Source organism: Rattus norvegicus, chromosome X (genome assembly GCF_036323735.1).
Source record: "Rattus norvegicus strain BN/NHsdMcwi chromosome X, GRCr8, whole genome shotgun sequence".
Taxonomy (NCBI): domain Eukaryota; kingdom Metazoa; phylum Chordata; class Mammalia; order Rodentia; family Muridae; genus Rattus; species Rattus norvegicus.
Genome location: NC_086039.1, coordinates 54702871 through 54712772, shown reverse-complemented (window position 1 = coordinate 54712772; position 9902 = coordinate 54702871). Strand labels below are relative to the sequence as shown.

Genomic DNA, 9902 nt, shown 5'->3' with positions numbered 1-9902 from the left:
GATGAGGAAATTGCAATTACCCTAACAGCTGCTTTAAAATTAAGTCAGTCAAACCTACTACCAATTTCTTACTTAATGTGTTGATAATAAGCATGTGTATTTTATACCACGTGCAAAATGCTATTGTATTTAAATGTTAATATTGTTCTTGGGGAGAATTATTCTCTTTGAATTTCTAAGTTATTTGTCACATTACTCTGAGTGACTGAACCTGACAAGTTGCCAACAAGATTCACCAGGCTGCTAAGGAGATCTTCACAAAAAGATGTTTAAGACTCCATTGAACTGGACACAGTAGCATGCACCTCTAGTCCCAGCTCTAGGGAGGGTAGGCAGGAATAATTGTATGAGCTGGAGGTCAACCTGGGTTACATACATTTAGGCGAGCCCTACAGGGTAACACCATGGACAAATAATTACTACACTGAACTAGAGTAACTGATTATTACTCAATAGGCAATGTGTTTCTTCTAAATGAATGGACCTGGATAGCTTTAATTTTATCTCACAACAAGAAAGAAAATTTTCATGGATTGTATTTAAAGGGGCTGCACGAGGCAATTCACATGTCAGGATTGTTTAATTTGACAGTTACCTAAACTGTGTACCTAAAAGATGAGTCCTATTTAGCTTGTTTTATGGTCATATTGAACTTTTCTGAAATGATAATGCACCCGTGACAGTATGTTGATTTGTGATGAAACTTTAGTTCAAATCCACAACGGTCTACAGAAAAATTCCAAATTCAAACTCTGGAAATATTTTTTCACTCTCAGAACATCAACTGCCTTTTGAGTTGCAGGCAGGAATAAGGACAATCTTTTATACAGTAATGGAACTAGTAAAACCAGGCAAAATAACCTTCCATTGGCACTGATATACGATGGCATTAAATCCCATGAAGTTACTTATGAGTGTACCTTCAGTTATGTTAGCTATGTTTGAATTTTTGGAAGCTGTAAACCCCAAGAAAACTCTCCAGTCCGTTTAATGGTTAGTACATTAAATTTTATTAAAAGTTAATATTATAAATTTTATTTGGCAGGGTTAATGGAAAGAGATGTTATTTTTGTGGAAATTAGCTTGTTAGCATAGTATAACACTCTTAAAGATCTATGGAAATAATTATTTGTTAACAAATGCTTTTCTTCACAAGGAACCAGTATGGAGCAGAGGGGTTTTTACATTGTCTGTAACTAAAGTATTTCTTCAATTGGATACAAATATACTATGCATGTAAAAATACAAGAAAGTTTGTTTTCACAAATTTGAGCACTCTTCTGCCTACAGCCCCCCCTTTCTCCATGTGTAGTAAAATGCACTTGAGTGGCTGCATGCCTTCACAGCTTTGCACAGAGCATCTCCAGCATCATATCATCCATGCTGACGGCACCAATGATGGGCCTGAAAAAGAGTTCAGTGACAACATCGGTGTTGATGAATCTCAGCAGGAAAAGGGCACTATTCAGTTCAGCCGATCTGATCTGGTACTCTCTTTGCATCAGCCTGATGTGCTCAGTGAGGATCTGCTGAGTTCTCCACTGAAGACTCTCGATGTATTTCACGCACTGCAGGCCAGGCAGGTCTGGAAGTAGAAAAAAAAATCTATTTTAGACCATACTCATTTTTTTTATTTGGTCCCTTTCCAATTAAAAAGTACGCTAGCTTCTTGATTTAAAGGGCTTTCTGGGGGCAAGAGGGAGGTACTGAAATGAGTTCTAAGTTTTCAGAGGCAACACTTCTAAGGATAAAAACATGCACTAATTTCTAGCGGATATGCAGTAGGCATGTGCAAAGACACTGCAGTGTGCACAAACACTGACGCATTCAGTTTTATGTCAATAGACTATAATCGATGCCTCCCAGCACACCAGGGCATGTTCTGTGAAAATATAAAGAAATTGATGTTATTTCAAGAGAAATATACCTGTGAGAATTATACCATTTGATAATATACCAGGTTACAATTACATTGCCCTTCTTTCCTACAATTATGTGGACTGTCCAGTCTTTAGATTGTAAAGTTTACAGCCATAAACTCTGACTCGTGTGTTTAGGATTATTGAACTGCAGGCTGACATTACACTAGGGGCCATAGTGACTCTGATGCTAAAGATTACTGATGCTCCTCACTGGACCATGATTTCCAGATTGTAGGAAGTTCTAAAAATTATGATTCTAATGAATGTTTCAAAGGGTTCTTTTGGAGAAAAACACTGGCAGAAGAATCTCCCCCCCCTTTTTTTTAAAGCATGCTTTTAATAGCATTCAAAGGTTAAAAGATGAAAATATCACAGAGTGAAAGATCAGTCAGAAGCAACTTTGAAACAGATTTGGTTTAAATGATGACATCATCTTTCTTACTTCTTTTACAAAATTCAAGGAGAGTACTTAAAAATCATGTTTAAAAATAATCATGGCGAAAATAACGGTGACAGAAAATAAGTAGGAATCTACTATGAGCAAATATAGCTTATAAAGAAAACAACAAAATCAAGCAATGCTTCTTATCTCGATTATATTTCTAATTAAGACAGCATCAACATCCTCCACTCTATACCCTGGCAGTCAAGTTTGGATACCTATTTGATTGTGTGTATTGATAGTCTCTCTAGGTCTACATAGAGATGGCTCTTGTCGAAAGCTTTCTTAAGCCAGATACACATTACTTTTCACACCACAGCCTCTGGCCCTTTCCTTAAGGTACCTATTTTTAACTCTTGCATTAAAAATTCTTTCTAAGATACAAACTAAGAGTTTTCCTTATGGAGTTCTCATTCATACTGTTTTGGTTGGTCCTCATTTCCAACTCCTCCGAGCATCTCCCTGCCCCTCTCCCCTACTTGTTCCCTTCCACCCACACAAAATGTCCCTTCCATGTAAGGGCAAAAGAGAAAAGGACTCCACAGTTTACATATCTCCTTACTTTTTCTTATGCCCTTATGTTAAAACCCATTGATATGTTTATATATAATTTTAAAGCTCTGTGTCTTTGTCAACTGTAAGGCTTTAAACATAAAGACAAGAGAATGCAAAAGGGTAATCAGGAAAGAGACCACATGCTTTACAGACCTTGAATTGTACACAAATGTGGGTGCATTACTCTTTAAAAGCATACAATCTGGTGGGATAAACTCCTATGGAGAGAGTACTGGGGAAAAGAATAGAGGAAGAATAAGAGAGGGATGGAGAGAGACGGGAAGAGTGGTGAAGGGTGACAAAGGATGTGAAACAGGGTCAAGGCAAGTGGCGAACTACTGGAAATACAGACTTCTGAAGGCTGAGACCTTGGTCTCGACTTTGAATCTCAGCAGAGCAGGATTAATAGCATTGGCTGAAAGAGAAACTGTTTCTCAGATGACCTCAGATATCACCTGAGCCACTTGAGGATTCGGACTTGCAGGATCTGGGCTGGGCTGAACTAATGACTCTTAAGGGGAGGAGCTGGGGAAAACTTAACATACCCTATCCCCTGCAGCACACATCAGGAGCCCTTTAATTGGCAAATTTGGAAAATGGGGATGTAGGAAGAGCTGTGTGAAATGAGCAAAAGCTTTTTAAAAGTTATGTCACTGGATTTAAAGGACGGCTAAAGAGAGAAGAGTCAGTCATGTCCCATGAAGGCAGAAACTTCTGTAGCAGCAGATAATAAACGTAGAGAGCTTACTGTTCACACACACACACACACACACACACACACACACACACACACACCCCTACACCACCACCACCCCCAGTGCCAAGTTTCTGGCAGAAGCTCACCCACTTGACCACTTGACTGGCCATTCCAGATGTATGCATCAGCTTTTCAGAGTCAGTCACAAGTAACGTGGACTCCAAAATTCCTATAGCCACTGAAAACTCATAAATGCTTGCGTGTAGAGGTGGTGCTTTTCTGACCTGAAGAGACAGTGTACAAATTTGTCATGCTTACCTGGGTTAAAAAGCACGGTCCCCTTCAGATAGGCGTACTCTTTGGTGTCAATGTTCAGACTCCAGCACTTAAAAAAGAAACTCTTGATGGCCTGGACCGCAGCGACTGAGAGCACGTGCCCAGCCTCCGCAGACACCGTCTGTGGCTGCTCTGTGGCCTGGGGATCTGCGGGCTCTGGGCCTTCGGTCTCCTGCCGCCTGGTGGTGAGCATTTCGTGCATCAGGTTGGGCTCGGAAATCTCCATCATCTCGAAGTGCAGGTGATCTTGGGCCAACTCAAGCATGAGTAGGGGCGCCCAACAGCTCCGCACCAGCACCAGCTGCTGATCTAAGGGCAGGATCTGGAAGCAAGGCAAGTACTTGACAAAGCGCAGGGTCTTCAATAGGCCAGCCGACGCTGCCTCGCACACCACCTGTGGATCCTTGAGTGCAATCGGACGCTGCACACCAGAGGAGGCGTCCCACCAGGGGGCCCTCGGCTGCTCTTGCGGAGCTGCTGGTGTTTGATCTGCTCTCACGGGCGTGTCGGAGGCAACGCTGCTCTGCTGGGGCTGCTCTTCACCGCACACATAGCTACGGTACAGGAACGCCATGGCCTGTGTGCTCTGAAGCCCCTCCGGGCCACCCACACTCTGGGTACAGTAGGACAGCTGCCACCACTCGCCTCCGCGATGTGCCTCGGGTACTTCCCGAGACACGTGCGTTTGCTGGGCACTAGTGAGCAAGCTGTATAAGATGCTGCCCTGCCTCGGGTGCTCTTCTCCGCAGAAGCAGCAGCGGTACAGGAGCGAGGGGACCTGGCCAGCTGGCAGCCCCTCTCTGCCCACCAGGGGCTCTGCGCTGCTGCAGGCGCAGCCCCAGCAAGGAGCTCTGAATCGCGCCCTGGGCGCCTCGGTCGCCCCGCTAGGCTGCCTGGCGTTGGTGAGCATAGAGTAGAGGATGCCACCCTGGCGCGGGTGGTTCTCCCCACAAAAGCAGCAGCGGTACAGAAGGGACAAGGCTTGCCCGCCGGGCAGTCCCTCCCCACCCAGGACGGGCTGAGTACCGCAGGCGCAACCCCAGCACTGAGCCCCCAAGCGCACCTCTCGCTCTTCCCTAGACCCGTGCTTCTGCTTCGCGCTCATCAACAGATTGTAGAGGATGCTGCCCTGCCACGGGTGGTCCTCACCCGCCATGGCCTGAGGCTCCTGCAACCCGTTCTGCCCAGTGGCCGCCGCTTGGGACTTATTTATACTGAACGCTCACGCAAGCGCATCCGCCTCCTCCGCTAGGACAAGGGCGCAGAGGGGGACGCGCTGTTGCGCTTGAATGTGTGTGGCCATGACCTCGGAAGTTCAAAGGGGCAAACACTCCCTAGGATCTGGAAATCTAAGGGGAGCGTCTCAGCACAGGAACTGGCATACCGCCCCCCTTCTGTCTGGTTACTCTTCTGGTTACTCCTTCCCCTACCTGGGAAAGAGGAGAGCAGCGAACCTCAGGCAGGGAGTTAGGGCTCTGTTCCAACTCTTGCAGTTGGACTCCGACAGAGGACTCCGACCTCTAACTTATTTCCTTTTCTGGAGAAAGACGTGCTTAAACGGGAGAAATAGCCCATTTCTGTGACATCTTTATAAACTTTTATAGAATGATCACAATTTTTATAACTTGCGTTTTGTATAATGTTTGCTGAGTGTGTTCTCATTTCTTAAGATGTTGAAAAGTGTAGACCCCAGACACGTAGAGTCAGAATTACACCCGGAGGCAGAAATGCCTTCTTTTGAGCGCTAGCCAAAATATCTGAGTGTGAGTTGTAAAATAATTCACCCCCAGGTTACACATATGCACCTTACATTTGAAAAGCATTGGCAGAAGCAGGTAATAATACATCTTCAGTTTAATTCGAGCAATCACCCGCTTTGTCCTAGATGCTGGATCAAAGAGCTGGGGGCTGCAAACATTATGTACTTGTAGCTGACTCCTAGGAACAGACTAATCACAAGATTGTTACTGTGAGAACTTCTCATACTCTTGTAGAAGCAGGTCAGTGATAACTGTCCCTGTTCCCAACCATTGTAAGATACTAACAACAAATACAAGAATCAGAAAGCCTAAATGCTAGCATTTGTCACGGAGCTTCCCACCTTTAGTCTCACTCAAACAAGAGACCAGGGGGCTCTTTCTATTCAACTATGTGACTTTTGTACGACTAGCCAATTCTTATACCCACTAGCCCCATAACTTTGAGAGTACAAGCCGTTGCTCTTACAGAACAGGAAAGGGGACCGGAACACACTAATTGATATGGGACACCCCTCTCTGTCCCGTTCTCCCTCTTCCTCTTCTACCTCCGCTATCCAATTCTGTAGGAACTACTGAAGTGTAAGAAAATTGGGGATACCCTCAGTTTTTTTTTATCGTTTTATTGTTTTAAAAATTTTATACATACTTGCTGACAGTGTCCCTCCTACTTCCATAGGTTTGTTTATTTATTTATTTATTTATTTATTTATTTATTTATTTATTTATTTATTTTAATATTTGTCTTGTTTGGGTAGCCATAGCTGTTATGTGTTCAAGATTGCAATGGTTGTATAATGTCCAGAAAACAGAGTTTCATATTATTCTTCTCCTACATTCCCTTTGCATCTCTTATACGATGCACCCCAAGTCTTGGAGGGTTGATAATGATGTCTCATGTAGGGCAGAGTATTCAGCAGTTAATTTGTATTCTGCCTGTGCTGACCTCTATGGCACAAAGGTTTAATTCCTTACTGTGGCACCAGATGAATTCCATTTGAATCCTGGTTCTGTTATTTTGCAGTTCCATAACCTTGGGAAACATATTTCTTATTGTTGCTATAAAATTACAAATGTAGTGGTTTATGGCAACACAAATAATAGAAATTTATTATATGACAGTTTGAGAAGCCAGAAATCTGAACTCAAAGTACCATTCATGCCAGGTAGTTCTAAGGAAACATCCATTTCCTTGCCTCTTCTACCTTCTAGAAACTACCTGCATTCCTTGGCTCTTGGACACATTAGTCCAACTTCTGTTTCCATCTCCTCTGATTTTTTACGCAAGCTTGTGAATATGTTAGATCCACCTAGATAGTCCAGAATGATATCAACATCTCAAAATTCCAAATCTAATCATATCTGCAAAACTTTTTAAATAAATAAATCCTTCTGAGGACTGGGACCTGCCCATCCTTGAGAACACATTCTCCAAGCATTGGAAAGTTATTTAATGCATCTATTTCTCAGCTTTCGCTGTGTGGAAAAGTGAACAGTAATATCTGGGATATAGTTCTTATACACAAGTTAATGTGTTTAAAATAGACGAATATTAAACATAACAAGTTTTGTTTGTAGGACAAGGGATCAATTGAGGGCCAAGAAGTAATTCTGAAAAGCATTATAATAAAGCTGTCTCTCTTGCTGAAACTCAGCCCCATGCTCTGCTCAAGCATATGTTCTACTTATTCTGTATGTCTGCATTTCTAGATTCAAACTCCCAGACAGATTGTATGATCTTCAACAAGAATTCATAGAGGGCGTTAGCTCACTGTCCATTCCACTATTTGCCACTTTGAATTTTCAGCTACTGCATTCATTAGGTTTATTCTCCTTGCTTAACAATCTTTCTTCTTAGCCAAACTAGCAGTCTAGCTGAAAAACAGTCTACCAAAGTCCCCCACCTTAAGGTCCTATTGGTGGTTATAATTTTGTCTTCTTCTCAACTCCTGTTGATGTTTACCGAGTTATATGATAGTTATTAATCTTCCCTAATCTGTATCAAAGTCGCTTAGGTTCAAGGTATCTATCACTCTGTCCCTACCCATTGGCTCAATGTTCAACACACACAGTAGAGCCCCAAAAGTATATTTATTGATCAACTGTACCTTTTGAAAGAAAGGAGAAGATCATCATCTGAGAACATAGAGGGTAACAATTCCTACTCACTTATTGTGGTGCTGACTCTTGAGGGAAGCTAGCCTAGCAAGCTTTTTAGATTCATGGTTCCTGGTATAAATATTGTTACAATCCTTGTGACAAAGCAACAGGAGAACTGGATTAACAGTTAAAAGACCCAGACTTAAACCTGAGCTCATTTGTTCTAAAGTTATAGTAGGCATCAAAGTGTCCTTTAATTACTATTTTTAAAAGATTTATTTATTTATTTTATATATGTGAGTACGCTATTGCTGTCTTCAGAAACACCGTAAGAGGGCATCGGATCCCTATTACAAATGGTTGTGAGCCACCATGTTGTTGCTGGGAATTGAACTCAGGACTTCTGGAAAAGCAGTCAGTGCTCTTAACCTCTGAACCATCTCTCTAGCCACCATCACCACCACCACCGTCATCATCATCATCATCATCATCATCATCATCATCAATTAGATATTAATTAGACAGAGTCATGATCTCCTTGTGGCAATTTTACTAATGCATTTAATATATGTCACTATATTACAGTCATTTGCCATCCTCTACTCTCAATTCCATATAAGAAAGAAAGTGTGGACAATCATCCTGGCTTGTTCTATCTGACCTGAGGATGTCACTTCCATCCTTTTTCTCCTGAGGACAATATGACTTAAGTTTTCTGTTGTGAAATGTAGATTAATTTCTATAAATTCATATTAATATGTACTCATGCTTGTAAGCTTTTAAAGGATTTTTATATCTTCCTCTTATACAATGATTTATAGAAATGCTTGCTGGACTCTTTGTTACTTACAAATGGAGATATAGTAACTTCATGGATAATCATTTTTTTTATTTCTGATGACCTGGCATTTAGCAGAACATCACTTTAAATACAGCATTGCAAACTAGATTCTTTTAATTTGTTTTGTTTTGCCATAGGGTCTGAGGGTGGCCTCAAATGGCTGCATACGAAAGGGTGACCTTGAACTTCTGATATTCCTGACTCTACCTTTTGAATATTTGTATTACAGTCATGCATGACTACACTACGTTTAAGCATGGGATTATATATCCCAGGGGCTTCTGGAACGATAAAAAAGCTCTCTAACAATTATGTAACATCTATAGCTATAAACTAATTTTTAATAAATATGTGCACTTTAACTGAACTCCCCTCACGGATTTCCTTAAAATTCTTTTATCCCATGTCCTATGTTTTTTAAATATCCTGGAAACAACTTTTTGTTTTACTTTAGTCATTCCCGACCATCATGTATTTGGTGCTTTGTCTTTGGATTTTAAGTAGTGTCTGCAATTGATCCATGAGGGTGGTGCCGAGAGAACTGGGAGTTTGTAATGTGCTCCTCGCTGCCCCCCCCCCACACACACAGGAGCTGACTCTTCTAATTTCTTCCATTTTCCCTTGAAGTTGTGATCTGATCTTCTATTTGCAACTCTGAAGGACTTTGTGAGCTCTCTGGATTGACTGTTTCTAAAGAGAGAGATTGCCTGTTTGTCCTTCAGAAATATTCATCCTTGAAAAATGCCAGGAGAAAACTGACTTCATATTTCCACTTTCCATTTCTTTCCCTGGAGAAATGGCCCTGGGAAGCAAAATCATCCAAATTCACCAATGTGTCTGCCAGCCTGCTGGATGGTACAGGATTAAGAAAGACATAACCTTTTAGGGCAGTCCCAGACTTTCTCAGTTGATTTGTTCCATAGTCTCAGACCACCATGATAGCAAGACAAAAGGACACTTATCAAATTAACCTGTCATGTGCTGAGTACAGACCCTAACACTGACTCATTGTCTGGTGACCTTGGCCACTTGGACACCTGCTTTGTAAAATCCATTATCTGTTCCAACTCAAGGTGGGAGGAACACTGTTCTGCCTGTCTGAATACAACCTTCAACTTCAAAGTAATGCGGTTTTCACTAAAGGATGTAGGAGTGAAAGTACAGGTGGGGATAAGATTGGATAAAATTGTAAAACTGACCTTTGATAGTGAGCTATGTGACCTTAAAAGACAAGGCTGATTTGAAACTTGAT

At 41.9% G+C, this 9902-nt stretch overlaps 1 protein-coding gene across 1 annotated transcript; it reads right to left on the bottom strand.

The window, feature by feature from the left end:
• Window positions 1–986: 986 nt before the first annotated feature.
• Nr0b1 (nuclear receptor subfamily 0, group B, member 1) lies at window positions 987–5115 on the bottom strand. Its single transcript, NM_053317.2, has 2 exons — window positions 3935–5115; window positions 987–1585 (listed from the first exon to the last, which is right to left on the bottom strand). Exons 1-2 carry the CDS (start codon window positions 5106–5108, stop codon window positions 1341–1343), a joined length of 1419 nt encoding a protein of 472 aa, NP_445769.2. The 5' UTR covers window positions 5109–5115; the 3' UTR covers window positions 987–1340.
• Window positions 5116–9902: the final 4787 nt, after the last annotated feature.

Bases quoted from the DNA above. Each gene is read 5' to 3' on its own strand.
- Nr0b1 (NM_053317.2), bottom strand. From the start codon at position 5,108: ATGGCGGGTGAGGACCACCCGTGGCAGGGCAGCATCCTCTACAATCTG. The intron at 1,586-3,934 runs GTAAGCATGACA...TTCTACTTCCAG, and splicing joins GACCGTGCTTTTTAACCCAG to ACCTGCCTGGCCTGCAGTGC.